General features: G+C 53.4%; 1 protein-coding gene across 1 annotated transcript; it reads right to left on the reverse strand.

Annotated features, from left to right (window-relative positions):
• Positions 1-2,737: 2,737 nt before the first annotated feature.
• COLGALT1 (collagen beta(1-O)galactosyltransferase 1) lies at positions 2,738-21,640 on the reverse strand. Its single transcript, XM_037141993.2, has 12 exons — positions 21,278-21,640; positions 19,950-20,060; positions 19,080-19,197; positions 14,657-14,791; positions 12,371-12,575; positions 10,820-10,939; positions 7,681-7,757; positions 7,499-7,605; positions 7,129-7,261; positions 5,805-5,932; positions 4,536-4,742; positions 2,738-4,292 (listed from the first exon to the last, which is right to left on the reverse strand). Exons 1-12 carry the CDS (start codon positions 21,538-21,540, stop codon positions 4,025-4,027), a joined length of 1,872 nt encoding a protein of 623 aa, XP_036997888.2. The 5' UTR covers positions 21,541-21,640; the 3' UTR covers positions 2,738-4,024.
• Positions 21,641-21,906: the final 266 nt, after the last annotated feature.

A 21,906-nucleotide genomic window follows, 5' to 3' on the forward strand; every position in this document is an offset into this window, starting at 1 on the left:
ATCTTGAGATGACACAGAGATTATTCCAGATTATTATATTGGCCCTAAGCGTAATCAATCACAAGGGTCCTCACAAGAGGAATGGGAAAAGTATATATGATGCCATGGCAGCCTTGGCCAGTATGGCTCAATTGGTTGGAGCGTTGTCCCACAGCCAAGAGGTTGTGGGTTCAATTCCTGGTAAGGGCACATACCTAGGTTGTGGGCACACATACCTAGGTTCAATCCCTGGTCCAAGTGCATATGATCCCCAGTTTGGGCTCCTACAATCCTCAGTCCAGGTACATACAGAAGTCGACCAATCAATGCTTCTCTCTCTCTCTCATCAATGTTTCTCTCTCTCCCTTCCTCTCTATAAGCAATGAAAAAATGTCCACAGGTGAGGATTTACAAAAAAAAAAAAAGAGTAGATGTGATAGTGGAAGCGAGAGGTCAGAGTGATGCAGGAAGGGGTCATGAGCCCAGGAACGCCAACAGTTAGTACTGGGGAGCTGGAAAAGGCAGGGACTCCGATTTTCCCCTAGACCTTCCCGAAGGAGCCAGCCCGGCTGACCCGTGACTGCAGCCCAGCAGCCGTGATCTCAGACTTCCGGCCTCCAGAACCACGTGAGAGTAAGTGCGCGTTCTTCTAAGTCACTAAGTTTGTGGATGTTGTTTGTGCAGCCACAGCAAAGCCCAGACAATGAGCCAATGGGCCAACTGAAGATTTTTTCCATGAACATCAATCACTTTTCAATTAAAAGTAACATTAAAACAGTATATATGTGGAACATTTCAGAAGGAAGAACGCAGCTCTCCTGGAGGGTAAGGGAGAAAAGGAGAGATCTGAGTTGGATAATTAGCTGTGAGGGTAGGGCATTCGAAATCACATTCAGATTCCCAGGCACCAAGCTTCTAACCCCTTCAATATGGAGGCAGAGCCTGAGAATTTATGTTTTAATCAGAGACATTTTGAAGCAGAGGAAGCCACTTCATGCCACGAAGAAGACCCTTCTAAGAGGCTCATGTCCCCAAGAGGCTGGATGGTATTAGGCACAGAGATTCTCAAGACAGGCACTGGGGGCTTCAGGGCCTGATCGTTCTCTGTTATGGGGCCACTCTGCCCTGTAGGGTGCTTAGCTGTGTCCTAACTCCACTTGGTAACAACAGCACCCACCCAAGTCATGATCACCAGGAAGGTCTCCAGATAGCGCCCAATCTCGCTGTGGGGCCAAATCACCCCCAGTTGAAATCCACTGGGTTAAAATAAGACGAGAATAACTCATGTAACTATAGTACATGAGAAGCAACTACAATGTCCCATAAGAGGGAACTGGTTACTAAACTCAGATCATCAACCCTGGATGAAGGGGGAGGAGTTAACAAGAAAAGTGACTGTGGTGGCCTCTACTGTTACTGACGTACCCAAGTGAAATAGAAGCTCCAGCAGCAAAAACGTATCATGTGTCACTGTTGGCTACAGGCTGTGATGTTCTCCAACCACAGTGGTCCAAAAAATGGCGGTCCGCCCCACCACGGAATAGCGCATGTCACAACCCAAAAGGAACTGGCAGACATCTGCGTGATTTAGAAGGTCCACAATATGTCATTAAATTTTAAAAGAAAAGTGATCCCATGCTTATGGAATAAAAAGGTGTTATATAGGGAAAAGAAAGCAGGTTGCAGCAGGGTTTATGTAACATGATGTTCTTTTTTTTTATCCTCACCCAAGGACATGTTCCTTTGCTTTTTTAGATACAGAGAGAAAGGGAGAGAAGGAGGGAGAGAGGAAGGGAGAGATGAAAAGGGAGAGGAAAGGAGAGAAACCTTGATAGGAGATAGGCATTGATTCATTGCCTTCCTATGCACCCAGGCGAGGGATCCGGGCCGGCGATCATATGTGTCCAGACCAGGGTGGGTCACACACGCCCATACCTGGACCAGGGATGAACCCACAACCCAGGCATGTGCCCTGACAATCAAACCCACAACCATTCGGTTACAGAATGTGGCTCGTCCACTGAGCTATACCAGCCAGGGCACATGATTCTCTTTTGAAAAACATATATAGATATCCTCCATGCAAGTGCGTGAGACTGTTTTTACCAAAATATTAGTTGTCTTTGAGGACACGTGACGTCCGATTTTGCTTTTTGTTTCCTTAGCTGTATGTCCTAAGTTCTCCGCAAGGATCACATGCGATCAGTGTTATCGTGTAAATACCTCAGGTATATGCCCCCACACTCCAAGGGCTCGAGAACCCTTAAGTGTTTGACACAGAAAATCCAAATCCCTGGGGTGGGACCCCTGAGGTGTCTGCTCCGGACTGTCACCCTGAGGTGACTGACTACTCGTTGGTTCCCCTGCAGCTCCTTCTTTCTAGTCTTAGGTCTCCACCTCCATCTGGGCTTCTGGGGGTGACCATTTGGATACAAATCCTCATCATAGGGGCTGTTTTCTGGGGACTCTAAACCATGAAAGGGCCCCCTCTACATGCTGTCACCTCAAATATCCCTGCAGTTAACCCCACAGGATACAGCAAACTTGGCCATCTGTCCCTGGACTATTTGGGGGATGTTTCATGGGACAGACTGGGCTACAGGGCCCCCACTGCCCCCTCACCCACACTCACCCCCGCCCTCACCTTCTCTCTAGCACCTGGTTCCCTCCCACACCTTGGCCAGCAACGAGGATGGGGCTGCAAATGATGTGCTGGCAGTGAGCAGGGCATCGGGCCAAGAAGAGAACACACTTATGTGAAAACCAACCAGGAACATTTAATAAAAAAATAAGCAAGTTATTCAGGATCCGACCCAGCAAGCAGTATCCATCCCCAAGAGGGCCGAGCACCGCGGGCCGGCTCCGACATTCGTTGCTGCCTAAAGGCACTGCAAGTGCCCCAGCCTGGGCTGGGGAGCTCCTGCCCGAGCTGCAGGCAGCACCTCAGTGCAGCTGAGCCTGCCAAAGGCTCAGAGAGAGGAATGCCACTGAGCAGGCAGACTACACCTGAGATGCAGGCCTGGGAGGTCAAGCAAACAGAAGCAGGGGTGGGCAGCGAAGACCCAGCGCCCTTCTCCACCCCTGCCCCCTCCAGGGGGGAAGTGTGGTTAATGGGACCAGCAGCAGCCCCTGGTGAGAGAACGGCCGCCCTCCCTGCTGGGGCATGGTGTGCACACAGCTCGGGTGACCAGGGAACGGATCAGGACTCCAGCTCAACCATACTCTAACCCCCCTGGGAGTCCCCGAGGTCTGGTACACAGTAGGCACTCAATAAATGCCTAATGCATGAAGAAAGGAAAGGATTCTTTTGTTCATCTGTGACCCAATGCACATGTGGGTGACCAAATGCTGTCTGAACAACCGTCATATTGTTTTGTATCGCTGATGCCTGGCGCACAGTAGGTGCCCTCCAGATGCGTGGGGAAGAAACCAATTAAAGAGTGAAAAGCACCTTGTTTATCTCCATCAGCTCCGCTCCTGGCATACAGCAGACATTCAGCAAAAGCACTGAGTCAATGAGAATTTTTGTGTGACATGTACCAGGCTAATAGTAGGTGCTTGATATGTGTTTGAATAAAACAGTCTGTTTATCTCAATATTCCCAGAGCCTGAAATGGTGCCCAACATACAGTAGGCACTCAATAAATACTTAAATTAATTTTTAAAAAATGAATGTGTATCACTAGTGCCTGATTTGGGGGGAATCAGTGAATGCTTGATGACTGAATCATCACTGAGGAAGTAATTATGCCCCATTCATTGCCATCGCTCACAGGCCTGGTATGCAATCAATGCTTTACAAATGTCAGGCACATGGAGAGATGCACGCTGGCTTGTTCCCACTCAATCTCTCAGGGCCAAACGCGATTCTTGGCATACAGTAGGCACTCCATTAATGCTGCCTGCGTGCACGTGATTGCTGAGCAAGAGCTGGCTGGACACCACCCTGCGTGGAGAGTGCTCCTCGGCCTGCCAGGGGTCCTCAGGGGCCCTGCTGTCCCCAGCAAGCAACTGGAGGCTGCTCTGGTGTGTTAGCAGCTGCCCCTCAGAGCTCATCCCGGGCAGCGCTGTCCAGTGGGGACTGCAGCACATCCGAGTTTTTGGCCTCTCGACTCAGTGCCTGCTGCTCCCGCATCTTCTGTGATTTGGCACGGTCCCAGTCAGTCTTGACCTGCTCGTTGTTCCACACAACCGAGGTCTCTGTGTCGCTTACATACCCGTCATCCCCTGTGTAGTGTGTGGGATACACGAGCAGAGGCTCCACGGAGAAGGCACGCAGGTTGCGGGGGGAGAAGTGGGCCTTGTACTCAGACCTGGGGGAAGGGAGAGAGAGGGGCAGCAGTGGGTCAGGGGAACGGACAGATGGAGGGAGAAGTAGGGGGGGACAAACTGAGACAGAAGCAGGGATTCAAATGGAGCCAGAGGTGGAGAGGACACATGAAGGAAGTGGACGAGAAAAATGCCCCTTCCTGGGGGGGGTCTGACAACCCCGCCCCTCCAGGACAGCCACACAGCGAGACCCCAGCCCGCCTGCCCGCAGCAGCAGCCCCTCTCACACTGGGTGCTTGTCGAACATGACTGGCAGGAACTCGTCGACGGGCAGCATCTTGGAGAGTGGCTGGGCGGCCAGCAGTTTCTGGGCACCTTGCAGGGAGATCACGTAGGCCAGTGTCCAATAGGAGTAGTCAGCCTCCACCAGGTTCCTCACTCGGGGCACAGCTTTCTCGGGGTGCTCCACCTGCATCCGCTTCCGGCCCACATAGCTGGGGTACAGAATTGAAAGCCTGTCACCCTCCTTCCGCCCACCAGTGAGCACTAACCCAGCAAGGCAGGGATCTACTGGGCCCCTGTCAGGCACTGGGGTGGGAGGGAACTGGGCATGTTTGGGGCACAATAAGGAGGCCTATGTGGCTGGACTTTTTCCAAGGGCACTAGGGAGCCACAGAAGGCTCTGGAGCTGGGGGAAATGAGATCTCTGGGATGTTCTCCAAGGCTATGCCACAAGGAAGAAGAGTGGGGCTGACAGAGACGCTAGTCTGGGTTCAGAGGGCTGTGCGGCAGCAGAGTGAGGTGCAAGGGTGTGGTGAGCAGTCAGGAATGAAGGGGTGCAGTTACCATTCTTATTAACAGCATGGTCCTGAGTCTGGGACCTAGAACCTGGATCAGGGCCCTGCACACCACAGGAGACAGAGGGACGGAGAGAGGAGGACCCAGCCCCCTATAAAGGACTGTTCCAGAAATACGCTGGCCACACCTGACCTAGTGCTGGGCTAAGACTCAGGCTCCCTGGCTACTCCCCACACCAGGCCAACTCAGGGCTAGGAGTCCTGACCACACACACTCTAGGCCACACCCCCAGCTCCTCAGATAGCTCACAGGTTTCCTGGGCAAATCTTAGCCACACCCCAACCCCACAAGACCCTTTAAGTCTCCAAGCCCTGATGAACCCCCACCCCCACAGCCAAATCCCTACGCTTCCAAGTCATCCTCCGAAGGTCCTACCCCACAGGCCAGAAGCCACACCGCAAGCCCTGACTGCTCTCAGGCCCACCCCTCACACAGGCCACATACGCACACAGAGTACTCCTCCTGCCACACTCCCAAGAGTTGGCCCAAGCTATATCTTCTGAGCTCTAGCTGCAGCCCTGGGCTCCAGCTCCACCTCCAGCCCACTCCAGACCACGCCTCTGAGCTCTGGCCCAACCCCTTAGTCCCAGCTAAACCCCACTCCAAACTTTACCCCTGGGCCCTGGCCATTCCCCAGGTCTGCACCTGCCCCAAGCCATGCCCTCAGACACGGCCGCACCCCCAGACCCCCTACTCACATGAGGTCCCAGTCCAGATCCTCCCTCTCCACATCCCGCATGAGGTTCATCAGGCGCCTCTTGAAGAAGATCTCGAAGCGCAGGTCATCCTCGAAGACAAGCGATTTCTGCAGCCCCCTGTCCACGACCTGAGGGAGACCAAGGCCAGGCCTGACCCTCAAGCCAGCTCAGCTTAAAGGCTCTGGGGCAGCAGGAGAAACACAAAGCACCCCTCCCCGACCACTGTCTGGACTGACCTCTCCCCCAAGTCACCACTTCCTCAAACATTCAACAACAGACCCCCCCACCCCCACCCTGCTGCTCCTCCCCACTCAAGGGCCTGGGCCTAGGCTGACACACAGCACCCTCCTGCCTGCAGCGGCAGGCCCTTCCAGACCACCACCAAAGGCTGCCAGCTGAGGGCAAATGCATGCCCCAAGGCCCCTTCTCTGTATGTATCTCACTTATTTCACTCAGATTTCTTTGTGGTTTATCATCAGTCCTCCCGCTTTCTGGAGCTGTGAGTCCCCTGCAGGGGGCTTGGCGTGTCCCAGCAGCTACACTGTCCCAGCACCAGCAGCAGGCCAGGTGCACGGTAGACACTTGGCAAATGTTCCGTGAATGAATGAACTTGAGAATCTTCATGGCTGCCCCGTGAGGCCATGACTGGGGAAACCAAAGTTCAGGCTGGAAAGCACCATCCTGCTCACAGAGCTCACCCCTCTAAGAGGCAGGGCTGGACTTGAACTCGGTTGTCCCCTAGCTCCAGGGCTGCTTGGACACCACAGCCTCTGCCCCATGCCATCCACGATGAATCTCAGGAAAGGAGGGCGACTTAAGTGAGCACCCATCGCATCACACACCTGGACAGCCCCTCCAGAGCATCTCCCACCCTGCAGCTGGACACCCATCTGGCCTCACGCCTGGCAGTGCCAGGTTCCAGCCTTACACCCTCCCTCATCAGAGCCTCCCTCTCTGGCTGATGAGCCCCACCATTAACGTGCTACCGCTGGCAAGGGCTCCACACTAGTTAAAGTCACCAGGGCTGTTGCTTCTATTAGTAAATGTCAAGACCACAGTCCAGGCTCCAGACATTTGAAAGCAGCTGGTGTGCAGAGAACTCGCTTGGCCCCAGACCCAGTCTGTTTCAGACACTGGGCCCACCCCTCCCCCTTCCCAGGCTGCATGTGTGCGCAGTGGGAGGACATTAGCCAGAGAGGCCCTGGGCCCTGCTGCAGCTCTGGAACCTGCCTGGGGTGCATGCAATGCCCTCCCTGAGCTGTGGGAGGGCTGAGGAGGGCCCTGCCCTACCCACCTGGCCAGACCTCTACCCTGCTGGACCCACCTCCTTCCAGATGTTGTAGTGGCTGAGGAAGCAGCCCAGCTCTCCCTTGGTGAGGGGTCGCCCGTGGTAGGGGTCCTGGTAGCCGGGCAGCATCTGGATGCCCAGTGCCTCCACCTGGCTGGTGTTCATGGCTCTGGAAGGGGGGACAGGAAGGGGTCAGTGGAAAACCCACCCTGCCCGCCATTCCACCATGAGGGCAGCTGCTTCCCTCTTCAACTATTGGCGTCCCTCCTGGACCTGTGGCCAGGCCTGCAGGGGACGGTCTACCCCGTGTGGCTCTGCCAGACACCCTCCCAGGGCGGGACTCCCCTCCCCTCCACTATGGCCCCCAGTGCACGGTTCACACCCTTCCCCCCAGGGTTGGACGCACTTGCCGTCCACAGCCTCCACCAGCCGGAACTGGATCTCCTGCACCTGCAGTGCCCGCACCATGCGCTCCCGCCGGTCCTGCCGCCGCTTCAGGTTGATCATGAAGACCTGCGGCACGGGGCCTCTGTGAGCCCTCCAGCCCTAAGTCCCCACTCCCTCCCTAGCCCAGAAGGCCCGGCCCACCTCATCAAAGCCCATCTTGTCAGGCATCTTGGGAGGCACGGAGACAAATCGGGAGGGCTCTGCTGGGGAGTGCTTCACTGCCGGACAGAGAGAAGCCAGGGTGTTGCTGGTGTCATGGGGCGGGGGGCATTCCAGCCTCTTTCCATTGCCTCCTCCTCATCCCCAGCATGGCTCCCCATCGCCCCCAGCCCCTCAGCCTGGGGTCGGGGAATCTGCCTGACCTGCCCCCCCATAACACTGTTGCTAGTCTCTCTCCCCCACCTCCCACTCCCTCCAGCTGTTAGCACACCAAACACACCCCTTCCCACTCAGAACCCTGGGACACCCTTCCTCCTCCCCAACCCCAGTGTGTGTGTGTGTGTGTGTGTGTGTGTGTGCGCGCGTGTGTCCCTGGTGGCTGTAGGTGGAATGGCACACTCCCTTCTGTCTGGGGGTTGGGGCAGTATTTTGGTCTCTCGAGGGGAGTGTCTCCCAACACCCTCAGGCTGAGTCAGGTACCTCCCTCAGGCCCCCACAGTGCCCAGGCTTCCACCACCAAACCTCTGTCTCGCCATCTTCACTCCGTCTCCTGCAAGCTCTGTGGAATGGACACCAGGTCTGTCCACTCACACTGGGTCCCCAGTGCCCAACACGGCTCAGCATACAGCATGTGCTCACAGAATGAACCAAGACTGATGACAAGCTGTGTGACCTTGACCTATTTGGGCCTCAGATTCCTTATCTATAAAAATGGGCTAATAACACCTCGGGGTTGCCTGTGAAAAGCTGCCGTGAAATCACACATGTATGGGTGGAACGGGGTCCTCCCACAGAAAGTTATGACTATGTCCGAACCCCCCAAACCCCAGAATGTGAACTTCTTTGGAAACAGGGTCCTTACAAAGGTGAACAAGGTAGAGTGAGGTCATCAGAGTGGCCCCGATCACTATGACCGGGATCCCGATGAGAATGAAAACGTGACGCGGAGGGAAGACACACAGGGGAGACGGCCATCCGACTGAGCGACGCGTCTACAGGCCAGGGTTTGCCCGGAATCTCAGAGTGCTCACGGCTGTTCCCCTTTAAGCTGCTGTGAGCAATGCTCAGACCATGTCCCCAGAGCCTCTGGCACGTCCCTCACAGCTCCCGCCAAAGGATGGGACCCTCAGGTAGACCGGAGCCTGCAGAGGTTCCTGTGTGCCCAGCAGGCTAGCCCGGAAAAGCCCAGTGCGATGGGCAGTGTGGTACGTGCCTCACCAAGAACAAAGGCCTGTGTGAGCCCAAGGAACAGACACAGGTCCTCCTGTCTGAGCACTGTGGGAAGGCTGAGCTGGCCCCGCACCTCCCACCTCACGGCCTGGGCCTCCTCCAAGGCCACCACCTCCCAGGGCTTCCTCCCACCCAGAACCCTTTGGCTCCTGGCCGCCACACTCTCCACGAGCGAGCCGAGATCAGCGCCACGACTCTGGGGTCTGAGGACATAGGCTCAAATCCCAGGGCCTCCTGTCTTCTCTTTCTGAGCCTCTGCCCCCCAACACACACACTGAGGTGGGGTATGACAGTGACCGTGCCAGCCTGTGGGGAGGTGGGATCTTATCACCCTGAGCTCTTCTGCAAGTCTGAAATCTCACTGGAAGAAAGATGCTTGAACACATGAAAAATCGCGGGTACAGCCCAGGTCCAGATACCCACATGCAGACAGAAAGAAATGTGGCTTTCCCTTGGGCAGAAGGAGGATTCACACAAATCTCTGAAACCCCTGGACCCTCCTTCCACCGGTTCTGCGCACTCAGCTCCGGCCCTCAAGAGAGAAACAGGCAGTATCCACGCCTCTGTCACATGAATAGTTTCCCAACCAGAAGCAATAACAGACACACATGTGAAAACTTAGATGAAGGAAACTATGGCAGCCAAGGAAATGCCTCTCAGGGTCCAGATGCTGATGACATGCAGAGACCTGCTTCTCATGACTGTGGTCCAACGAGGCTCCTGACCTAGGCCTGAGCATCTGTGTGTGAGAGGCACTTGAGTGCTGTGCAGTCTCCACCCTGGTGACCTTGCAGCCTCCGGGTGCCACCTCAGAAGATCAAAGTCCCCTTCCCCAAAGAGAAGGAAGTGTGCCATTCCATCTTCAGCCACCAGGGGGAGTCTCTCTCTCTCTCTCTCTCTCTCTCTCTCTCTCTCTCTCTCTCTCTCTCTCTCTCTCTCTCTCTCTCTCTCTCTCTCTCTCTGAGAGAGACCCTTGCAGAGCAGAGCAGAGCGGGGCAGCTGACACCAGCAGCCTGGTCTCTCCGCATCTGTACACTGGGGCAATGGCTGTGCTGCCTCCTGGGCCTTCTCAGAGACATGTGTGACCAGTGAATGGCAAAACCTCCACGGAAGCAGACACTGTCCCACTGTCCTCTTGCTCCGAGACACCCGCGACCCTGTCAGGAAGCCCCTCCTCAGGCAACCTTGATGACAGCTCAGCCCTTGTGCTCAACCCACCACAGGGGCCCACCAGAGGCATGGCTGCTAGTTAAGAATTTGTGGATTTATTTGTTTATCTATTAGAAAGACATAAGCTTGCAACTGTGGTTGAAATATGTAATTTCCTTTTTCACTTAAGTGTTGTATTCAAGTAAAACCAAAGTGCACATATAAGATAAGTAGTAAATAAAGAATAGGTCTGAGGTTTGGAAATGGCCCAAAAAGGCTGTGGCCCAGACACTGCCATGCACATAAAGGTTCACCAATGAAAAGTTGTCCTTCCTGCTCCCACATTCCCCATGGCTCCCAACTGCTCCTGAGGAAAACACCAGTGTCTAAGGCTGCTGCCCTGGCCCTGCCAGTTCTGTCCCAGTGACCTGTTCTCTTCCCTGAGCTCACATCCCCTTCAGCCTCCTGGTCTCAGTATATAATGCTCTCTCTGGCTGCAATCCCCTTCTGGCTAACTACCATCCACCATGCATCTTAATGTCACCTCCTCCAGGAAGCCCACCCTGACTGCCATGCACAGCTGCTACAAGCCAGCCCTCCCTGAGAGGCGAAGACAACTGTTCACTTTGTTCACGTTGGGTTCCCAGCGCCCAGTAAAGGGACAAACACCCAGCAGGTGCTCAATCAGTGTTCAGGAGATGGATGTGAGATGATAGAGAAAGGGCAGTGTGAGCAGACTCACCCATAACCTCCAGCTCCACATGCATGAAGCTCTCAGCCTCGTCCTGGAGGGTACTATGTGACCGCAGCGGCACTGGCAGAAAGCCATACACCTCCTTGTTGCAGACGTACATCTGGACCTCTGGGGTCAAGGAATAAACACCAAAATTGAAAACTAAGCAACAAAATGACAGTGGCCACCTCTGACCACAGCGTCAGCCACCTAGCCCAGCGTGGGGCCAGAAAGGAAAGGGGTCCCACCACTGTTCCCAGCAACCAACAGAAACCCCTCAGACTTCCATATGGGACTTGAAGCCAGACAGGGGCTCGCACTGGCAGGCAAGACATCGACCATCAACAGAACTGTTAACGAGCACCTTGCACCACCATGGACACGGCCCCCACAGGGTCCCATGCCGAAGTGAACTGCAAAACAGCAGGGGAACAGTAAAGGCGCGCATTTCTGCACAAAAAGGGGAGCAATTGGGTGAGGAGTTAGGAATGTTATCTCCACCTGCATTTGTCCTTTTCTGGATGGTTTAAATTTTTATACTGAGTGTGCATCTTTTTTAAAAGTTAATAACTCAATGGAAATAACTTTTCCTTTAACCGGCTAACTTCTACAACAGGCCAGACAGTATAAATACTTTAGGCTGCTGGCCCAACAGTTTCTGTCTCAACAACTCAATTCCGCCCTTGGGACATGAATGCAGCCACAGACAACATTTAAATAAGTGGGTGTGGCAGTGAACCAATGAAACTTTCCATACAGGCCCTGAAATTTGAATTTCATATAATTTTCAGATGTCACAAAATATTTTTCTTTTCATTTTTTCCCTGACCACTTAAAACATATAAAAACCAGCCCTGGCTGGGTAGCTCAGTTATAGCATCATCCTGGTACACCAAGGACACGGGTTCGACCTGTGGTCAGGACACATACAAGAATGCATAAATAAGTAGAACAACAAATTGATGTTTCCTTATCTCTCCTTTCCTCTCTCCCTGAAATCAATAAATAACATTTTTTAAAAAACAAAACATTCTACCCTGGCTGGTGTGGCTTAGTGGGTTGGGCACCAGCCTGTGAACCAAAGGGTCTCCAGTTCAAGTCCCAGTCAGTACACATGCCTGGGTTGCAGGCCAGGTCCCCAGCTGGAGGTGAAAGACAACCATACACTGATGTTTCTCTCCCTCTTTTTCTCCCTCCCTTCCCTGCTGGCCACAGTTTGCCAACTCCTGATTTAAAGTAATTAACGTGTCAGTATATGGCTGTGTTCTTTCTCTTCAAAACATTTTTCACTAATTATACAATTAGGGAACAATTATATTCAACTACAGAAAAGTGGGAGGCCTAGGGTGTGAAGACATCCAGCAAAGCCAGGATTGGAAAAAGAATGGGTACCGGGCCATCATCTGCACACCACCTGGATACAGCCACACCTGAAGCCACACCTACACCCTGCAGTTTTGGTCCTGCGAATTTTCTGTGGGCTCTGTTTGGTCTTGTTCAGCAGATTCCAGAGAACTGGCCAGACGACGCCTTTGTGACAGCAAACTCCCGAGGGCTCACCTGCCTGCTTGCAGGAGAAGGCAAAAACGATGATGTCATCAAAAGACCAGGTATAGTCGGTGTGTGGTGGATAAAATGCCAAGTTCCTGGACGCTGCCTTCCGTAAGTCGATCAGAAAGGTCGAGTGCACCATGGGAACTGCAAAACAGCCCCGGCGGTCCCGCTTTCGGATGGGGATGTAGGCAGGTGTGCGCTTGTAGTAGCCCTGTGGGGAAGGGGCAGAGTTCTGCATGGGGGTCCCTCAGGGCGAGGCTGTAGGCCCAGGACACTGGGAGGCATGGAACCCAGGTACCAACTCCTGGCTGTGGTGGGCATTCCCCGCCCCCCCCAACACAGTGCTGTGGGCGTGACCAGCGACAGTCTCCACCCCCAAGCCTCAGCTAACGGACAATGGCTGATTAAAAAAAAAAACACAGCTGTCTACATGGCCCCACACTTCAGATCAGAAAGACAGCATTTGAAGGAGAAAATTAAAAAGTTGAAAAAGGTTTTATCATTAAACTGGCCAACAGCAAGGACAAAAAAATGCAAACAAACCAACCCAGCCCCGGCTGTGTTGCTCAGTTGGTTGGAACATTGTCCCGTACACTAAAAGGCTGCATGTTCGATGCCCCGTCAGGCTGTGTACGGGAGGCAACCCTTCAGTGTTTCTCTCTCTAACTTTTCTCTCTATTTAGAAATTAATAAACATATCTTTGGGTGAGGATTAAAAAAAAACACCCAAGGTTGGTAGAATGCTAACTTCTACGGTTTTGGGGATTTAATACGGCAAAATTTATTAAAACTAAAGCACCGTGGCCCTGGCCGGTGTGGCTCAGTAAGTTGGAGCACCATCCTGTAACCAAGGGGTTTGGGTGTGGCTCCCAGCCAGGGCACACCCCTAAAATGCAGGTCAATCCCCAACCCCCTGCCTGGGGCCAGGTGTTACAATCCCCAGTGTGGGTGCGTGGGAGAGGCCAATTGATGCTTCTCTCTCGAATCATGTTTCTCCCTCTCCCTCTCTCCCTGAAGGCAGTGAAAAAAAAATGTCCTCAGATGAGAACAAAAAAGTAAGTAAATACCCCCCCCAAACTATAAAGTGCCATGACTTGTGCCCAAAGAAAGCCACTTTGAGATTTATCCCATAGAATAAAATGCGTATGTTCAGCACTGGCTTTAGGGGTATGCACCAGGGTAGTGCCTGTCGGTGGAAGACCGTGAAATGCTGGTGACTACGTAAAAGAACGTGTGTGCGTGTGTGCGCTGCATCCGTGTTCTGACGGGGTGGGCGCGTGTGTTGTTCCACGGAAAATCAAATTGTAAACTAAAGTATATAATATGATTCGGCTTTCATGTAAAATAAATCTGACATGTGTGTATGTTCCTAGAGACAAGAAAAAAGATGTGGAAAGACATTTTTTAAAAATCTGAAAAGGGGACTGAAAAAAATCTGAAAAATCTGACATCCCTTGATTTACATAAAAACTGAACATCAATTTAATTTAGAAGATAAGTTTTAAAAGCTTCTGGAACAATCCTGAGTTGGCTTCTTTTCCTCGGACCCTTTACAAACTAGAATTGTTGGCACATAACATTTCGATTTCTATGACACATTTTAAAAAATAGAAACCACTGAATTACTCACTTTAAACGGGTGACTTTTATGTCTTCTGAAATGCGTGTCAGTTAAAGACAGAACACAGAAGGAGACAGGATGGGTCAGCCTCCTGGCTCCAGCCACCCAGTCCCCTTCCCGGGGCACAGCCCCCACCCCAGCACCTACCCCTTCACGCCCCTGGCTTTGCCTGCTGCCTCAGCTTCAACCCTGGGGTGGAACATGGGACACAGGCCTGGCCAACCAGAGCCTGGAATGTTCTTGGCTCCTGTAATCGCTTCAGGGGTAGGAGGAGAGACTGGACAAGGCCCCATCAGAGAGGACTTCAGATGAATGCAGCTGGCATCATTCTCCAGGAGTTGGAAGATGAAGCCACCCAGGGAAGAAGGAAGACTGAAGCGTTTGAACATCTGAATCAAGCTGCGCCTGAAGTCCCACCCTGGCACCGCTACTTCCTAGCTCTGTGAGTTTAGGCAAAGCTGTGTCCTCGCTCTATGCTTCTGTTTCTGCCTCACTACTGGGAAGAGGGCGGTAAAGGTCCAAGTCACGGACCCTGCCGAGGACGCGGTTCCACGGTATTGTGAAACACTGGCCATGGGGTGGTGTGATGCTAAGTTAGGTTCCCGCTTGCTTGTCCCAGCCTGCACCACCCTTAAGCCCCCCCACACTACCCAGGCAGCCAGCCCCCTGACCTGAGAAGTCATCCCACACCAGAAATTGGAGTAGGCGGCTCGGGAATCCAGCATGGGCGCCACCACTGTCTTGTTCTCGGCCATCAGCAGGGTCAGCGTGTCTGGGTTCAGGATCAGGTTGTCCGAGTCCACAAACTACAAAACACCCAACAGGAACGACATCAGTGCGGGCTGCCGAGAGACCCGGGCTGGGCCACGGCTGGGACCGTCGGGCAGAGGCAGAGTCCTGGAGGTCTGGAGAGCCTGGAATAGCACATGTGACCCTGGAAGCCACCGGGCGCCTCGGCCCACGGCTCTGCCCTCAATAACAAGCCCAGTCGCATTCACTCGATGAAACAGACTCTAAGGAAGGAGCAGGAATGGACCACAGCAGCACGTACTTGGTGTGTCTGGGACACACGGATGGGTCCCAGACATGGAGCTGTTGAGACGGGTACATGACAGTGGGTGTGCCATGTGGCCGCATTAGCGGGAACTTTTACAACAGGCAGCACTGGTCAGTGAGGACAGTTAGGGCCGGAGGCCTCCTCTGTGAGGAACACACTTTTTTCTCTGTGGGTTAGATGACACGAAGAAGTTCATATAAGCCTGCGCTGGGGGGCTCAGTTAGTTGGAGCGTCATTCAATGCATCGAAAGGTTGTGGGTTCAAATCCGGTGGGGGCACATGCGGGAGGCCACCAACTGATGTCTCTCACATCGATGTTTCTCTCCTCTCTCTTCCTCTCTCTCTAAATATCAACAAAACATACCCTCCAACAAGGATTTTTTTTTAAAGTTCATAGAAATAAAAACTTTATTTTTTTTAACATCTTAAATGTTGGGAAAAAAGATGGTAACTTCCTAGTTGCAAGCAAAAAAAACCCCAAAAAAACGGGAATGAAATTCACCAAACCATGAACAGAATCACCATGAGGGTGGGGTGCCTGCTAGTCCCCCCAAAGCCATGTGTCACCAACACCTTCCAGAAAGGCCACACCAGGAGAGTCACTGTTTGTCACATGAACTGGGAACGAACGACCCAGGAGTCTAGAGGCATTTGGAGGAAGCCCTCAGCAAAGCAGCTAGAAACTCTGTGCCGTCACAACTGAAAAATATGCCACAGAAAACAATTAGGTGAGGACATTCCTGTCCCCTGGGATGTGAGAACACGCAGACCACAGTAAGTTACAGAGCTATTAGGACGTGGGTTTTCAAAAAATGCATCTGGCCCACGGGTATGCTTACTGTTACCCATGCACCGTTTTTCGAGCATTTGAATCACTTGCAGTAAACAACAGCAAAAACTAGAATCCCAGGCTTCTCTGGCACCTCGGGAACAGGACCCCGCCTGGGGACCCTCCGCTGCAGGCCGGAGGTGGCTGCCCAGGGGACAAGCCACGCGCTTGTGCGTGTTCCCCACCCAGCCCTTGAGGATGTTTAAAGTGTGACCTCTGAATTATGTGCAGTAAAAACAGCCAGAACGGTCTGGAAGTTCCTCAAAAAATTAAAAACAGTTATCATGTGACTCAGCAATTCTACTCCTGGGTATAGAGGAAGAGAACTGGAAACCGAGACTTGAACACCCGTGTTCAAATGTTCGAATTAGCAGGATTCAGAACAGCCAAAAGGTGGGATCAGCCTACGTGTCCAACATCAGATGAACGGATAAACAAAATGTGTTCCATCCGCACAATGAAATGTTACTCAGCCGTGAAAAGGAATGAACACAACGTGGAAGAACCTGAAAACATGATGTTGAGTGAGAGAAGCCAGACATAAAAGTCCAACCCTGGCTGGTGCAGTTCAGTGGATTGAGCGGCGGCCTGCAAAGCAGAGTCACTGGTTTGATCCCCAATCAGGGCACATGCCTGGGTTGTGGGCCAGGTCCCCAGTGGGGGTGCATCAGAGGCAACCACACACTGATGCTTCTCTCCCTCTCTTCCCCTCTGTCTAACATAAATAAATAAATAAATAATTTAAAGTCCACATGTTGTGTTATTCCATTAATATGAAATGTCCAGAACAGGCAGATCCAGAGACAGAAAGCAGATTAGTGGTTGCTGAGCTGAGGGAGGGGCATGGGGAGTGACCGCTGATGGGGACAGAGGTCTCCTTTTGGGATGATGGAATGTTCTGGAACTAGACAGAGACGATGGCTGTACAACGTTGTGAATGTGCTAATAACCACTGAATTGCACACTTTAAAATGGTTAATTTTATGTTACGTAAATTGCACCTCAATTAAAAAACATACAAAAAAGCCAGAAAGTAAGTCTGAGAGGTAAGATTGCAAAGTTTGTTTGTTTTTTCTTTCCTAAATGCCTTATTTTTCTTGTATATTTTCTTACAAGTAACACCCATAGTGTTTGTAAAAAGGGAGAAAAAAGATGCCCCTTTGATAATCATTTTAAAAACAGTGGACAAATGATTTCACATGCCAATATGGATTTTCAAAGTTCCCAATTTCAAAAATAGTACATGTCAAAAGCTGCTCTGAGTTTTGAACCAAAGCCTGGCATTCTACCCATGTTTGCCGAAGGAAAAAGTAGAGAAAACTAGCCAACCTCAAACCATGAAAGCAACACAGACAAGGTGGCCCTGTACGGGATGGCTCCAGGCAGGGCCGAGTCCTACCTCTGCGCTCCGCTGGTTCCCGGACCCCACCCAGCGAGCTGAAACCGCCCTCTCCGAGCACCCACTTTCCTGCCTATGAAATGGTCTGAGGAGGCACCAACCTGCAGGCCCCCAGGAGGAGCCTTCCCCCTCCCAGGGGACAGCTCTCTCCTCCCCAAAGGGCTCAGGCCAGACCACTGGGGTCCTCCTAGCACCTTCACATCCGGTCCCCAAGCAGGGCCTGAACCCCCCTGTGCCATCCCATAGAGGTCTCCCCACAGCTTCCTGCTGTCCCCTTTCCTGTCCCGAAAGGCCAGGATCCCACAGCCACCACAGGGACTCTGAAATCATAAATTAGAACACAACCCCCCCCCCCCCCCCCCTTCACATACCCCTGGTGGCTCCCCAGCACCGTCAGAGGAAAAGCCCATCTTTCCCTCAGCCCCGACTCAGCACCTCAGCATCGCCCCTCCACCGCTCCCTCTTCACGCCATTCCAGCCACACTGGCCTCCTCACGGCCCTTCTGCCCCCAAGCTTGCTGCCTGCTCTTCCCTCCACCTCAGATACTGTCCTCCGGCTTCCCCTGAGGAAGCTCTTTCAGGTCTCTTCTGGGGTCCCCTCCTAAGGAAGGCCCCCAGCACTGCTCACCCATCACCCCGCCCTGTTATGCTATCTGTTGGAGGCTGAATGTTTAAGTGCTAACCTTGGTGGCTGTGACTATGACCTTATTTGGAAACACGGTCTTGGCAGATGACCTAAGAAGAAGAGAAGAGACACACAAAAGAGAAGTGACCATGGAGGCGGAGACTGGGCTGATGCAGCCACAAGCCAAGGACACTTGGAGCCACCAGAAGCTGGAAGAGGCAGGAAGGGTCCTCCCTGGAGCTTTTGAGGGGGAGCGCAACCCTGCTGACACCTGGATTCCAGACTCCCAGCCTCCAGAACTGAGAGACAACACACTTCCCAAAATTCAGTGCTCCCCCCCGCCCCCCGGCGTGTGGAACTTTGTCCCAGTAGCCTCAGTACACTGACACAGTGTCAACCACCTTCCTACAGCTTTGTCACAGCTCCGCCGCCTTCTGATATTCCCTCACTCAATTTGGTTTTTCTGGTCACATCCACCTTCCCCAAGACACCAGCAAGGTGGGGCTCCGCCTGAGCAGATCTTCATTGTGTCTGTCCCCAGGGCCAGCAGGAGGGCACTAGGAGGGGCTCATAAATGTATGTTGATTGGCAGGTACCTGAAACCAGCCACAGGCACCGCCAGGCTGGCATCAATGCATTTGGCCTCGCCGGTGGCCCAACCGTCAATGTCCTCCCCATCCAAACCAGGGTAGGGAATCACACCTAAGTCAGGGGGACAGGAAGGCCCATGACCTGTGGGCAGTTATCCAACATCATCGCATTCAACACTCCACATCCCCTCCTTCCAGGGGCAACACTGGTCAGGAAGGAGGAAGTAAAAATCAGGCCTCAGCAGCTCAGCGTCGCCAAGTCCCCAGAACCCCTGACCCATCCTTCTGCTTTTTGGAGTGGCCCAGAGAGTGTCACTGAGGGTTTGTGGCGCTCTAGTGTCACTGGTGATGGCAATAATGAAAGTGGAGATGGAGCAAGTGTCCAACCACAGAGGACAGTTGGGGACACAATCTGATGGTTAGGAGCCCAAGGGCCCCAGGTCGAATCCCAGCTCCTCCAACTAACTAGCTGGGTCACCTCTGACAAGGCGAGTCCCTTTGTATGCCTCAGTTTCCCCCTCTGTAAAACGGAGTTAAGGACAGTCTCCACAACCACCGCTTTGCCCCCTGTGAGCTGTGGGCTGGGAAACTCACCAAGATGTAATCAGCCCACATGTCCCGGGCTGATTTCAGGGCCGCCTGGCGCAACTTCATGATGTGCTCATAGCGCGAGTCGGACCAGTGTTTGGGGCCCTCCTCATCTGGGTAGGACCTGCAGAGAGGCAGCTGTGATGTGCACAGCACTGGCACTGCTAGAGCCCAGAGAGGGCCCAGGCTGTGAGGTGGTCAGAAAGGGCTTCCTGGAGGAGGGGCTGGGTAAGCTGGATCTGAAGGCTGGGAAAAAGCAAGCAAGGAGAAAACAGGAGGAGGGAGGCGTATCTGCAGCCTCAGGGGGCGTGGCCAGTACCAAGGCCCAGAGGGGAGAAAGTCCAGGCAATCTGTAGGGCTAGAAGAAAGCTCTGAGGGACAGAGCACTGGGAGACAATAAAGAGCCAAAGAAAATTGTAACCTGTCCTCCCAGACTCAGAATCTGACCTGAATGGTGAGTGGGTACAGAAATAAACCCTGAAAAAGTGAAAGGAACTGGATGCATAATGCCCAGGGAGTTATGGGAAAGTTAAGCCGGAGAGCTGGTGGTGTTGGGCTACTGGGAAGACTGGGAATGAAGCAGTGGGTGTCACTCAAAGACATGGAGTGAAAGAACTCTAGGTGTAGGGGAAGGCTGGGTGGGGCAAAGGGCTAGGGCAGAGGTGGGAGACAGGGATTAGGACCCATTGTGAAGCCAAGGGCGGGTAGGAGTAGCCAGAGTGGCCAGAGCTCTCAGGCGAGGCTGCAGAGTTGGGCTGGAGAGTCAGGGGCTGAGGGGGTAGGGTTCTGTTACAAGGCAGAGGGAGCCATGGAGGGTTGTGAGCAGGGGTGCAGCTGGGTTGGACTGGGAGGCTCAGGGCAGTACCTGGCACTCACCTGGGTTCCTCTGCTGGCCTCCATTCCACAGAGTGGTACAAACTCTTCATGGCCACCAACCACTCCCGCAGTACTGCCGATGTGTTATCTGAGTTGTGGTCCGTGGCCACCCTGTGGACAGAGGGGGGCAGTCATTGAAGTTGGGGAGCCCAGGGCAGGACAGGGCAACAGTGCGGCACCTGGGCTTTGCACCCTGGCTCAGCCTGCTAGCAGCTACATAGTGCCTGGCAAGGTGCTTCCCCTCTCCCTGCCTCAGTTTCTTCATCTTTAACACAAGGGTGAGGACACTTCACTAGGCTGCAGAGAATAGTAAATAAGCTAGTTTTAGAAAAACACATGAGACACTGAAGCATCTAGGATCTAATAAGAAGGTTAGGTGCTAAATAGTGTAATTTAGTAAAAATATAACTACATCACATGGTTCCGCCCCATCATTTTTGAGTTTCTCCTACGAACGACACCGCCTCAGAGTGAGCTGTGCTCACTAATTCGCTCAACAAACATTTCTTAAGTACCAACTGTGTGCTTGAATTATTCAGGGTAGGGAACCTAGGGTGGAGAAGAGGAACATTTGGGAATTTAGTTTGACCATGGAGCCCAGAGTTATTTACCCAAATGAACTGTTACTAAGTTGACAAGGACAGCAGTAGTAATCACAGCAGCTCTGGTCACTGAATGCCAAACTGTGATGCCAGGACCCAGGGCTTCACACCTGTTAACTGGTTAATCTTCAAAGACAAACCCAACCAGAGTTATATTAATACCCCTTTTTCCAGACCCTAAGGCAGGAAGCTGGATGTCACTAGTCAGGCTTGTTCATGGCTGTGTCCCATTCCCTGTCCAGAAAGGATCCACTTACTCTGGGGCCATACCCCACACACCCACTCTGGTTAGTTAGAAGGCCTAATGCAGGCTGATTTCAGGGGCAAAACAGCAGCAGCAGTGGGAAGATATACAGTTTGCGAGAGTACACTGTGGGCCCAGGCAACGCCCTTGCGGGGGCTCCAGACTGCCCTTCCTTGGAGCATGTGTGTGTTCCAAGGGGTTTAGAGGGTTAGACGGCAAAGTCTGCCCTGGGTGTGGCCCTGGGTCTGCCCTAATGGGGAGGCAGCAGGCAAAGCGAGGGTCTGGCCCATTCTCACGCGGGCCGGAGAAAGGAAATAGGGTAGGAATAGGACACGCGTGGGTCTGGCCGGCGTGTCCTGTGGGGACAAGCAGAAGGCACTCGCAGGTCTGGTTCGCCCTGCCCGGTGCCAGAACAGCAAGGAGGACAAGGTGTGGAGCCGCCTAGGCGTCAGGTCGGCCGCTGCCGGCGGCGCCGCACTCACCACAACGCCGTGCGCTCCCGCGGGTGCTGCAGCCGTTCCAGTGCACCCAGTGTAGCTGGCAGCGCGTGGGCCGCGTTGCGCGCCAGCAGAGCGATAAGCACGCGTGGCGCCTGCAGCGGGGACTCCGGGCTCCAACGCTCTTCTGGGAAATAGGCAGCGGCGCCTGGCAGGCTCCCCGGAGGAGGCAGCGCCAGCAAAAGCAACAACAGCAGTGTTGGGAGCGGCCGCCCGCGCCCGCGGCATGCGCGTGGGGCCGCCGCCATCGCGCCACGCGTAGCCTTTAAGTCTCTTTTCTGCCGGAGGACGCGGGCCGCGCCTTAAAGGGGCTGTCGAAACCCTGAGGCAGCGGTACGCCTTAAAGGGGAGGAGAGCGCGAGGCATGAATCAGACAACAGGGCTTGTCTTCCAGGCCCCGCCTCCCAGGCCCAGCCTCCCGGGACCCGCCTCCGGACAGCCAGAAGGAAAGAAGCTCTGTGTACCCTCGGTAACCCCGCCCCACTCCCTACTTAAAGGCACAGAGTTCAGAATCTACCCTGCCTCGGGGCGACTGCTCCCATGGTCTGATGTGCCCACACCTGATGTGCCACCTTTTATTTGTACAAGCCCCAGGCTTGTACCAGGAGGACCTG

The sequence above is a fragment of the Artibeus jamaicensis genome, unplaced genomic scaffold, assembly GCF_021234435.1.
Source record: "Artibeus jamaicensis isolate MK-2021 breed Jamaican fruit bat unplaced genomic scaffold, CSHL_Jam_final contig_477, whole genome shotgun sequence".
Lineage (NCBI taxonomy): Eukaryota > Metazoa > Chordata > Mammalia > Chiroptera > Phyllostomidae > Artibeus > Artibeus jamaicensis.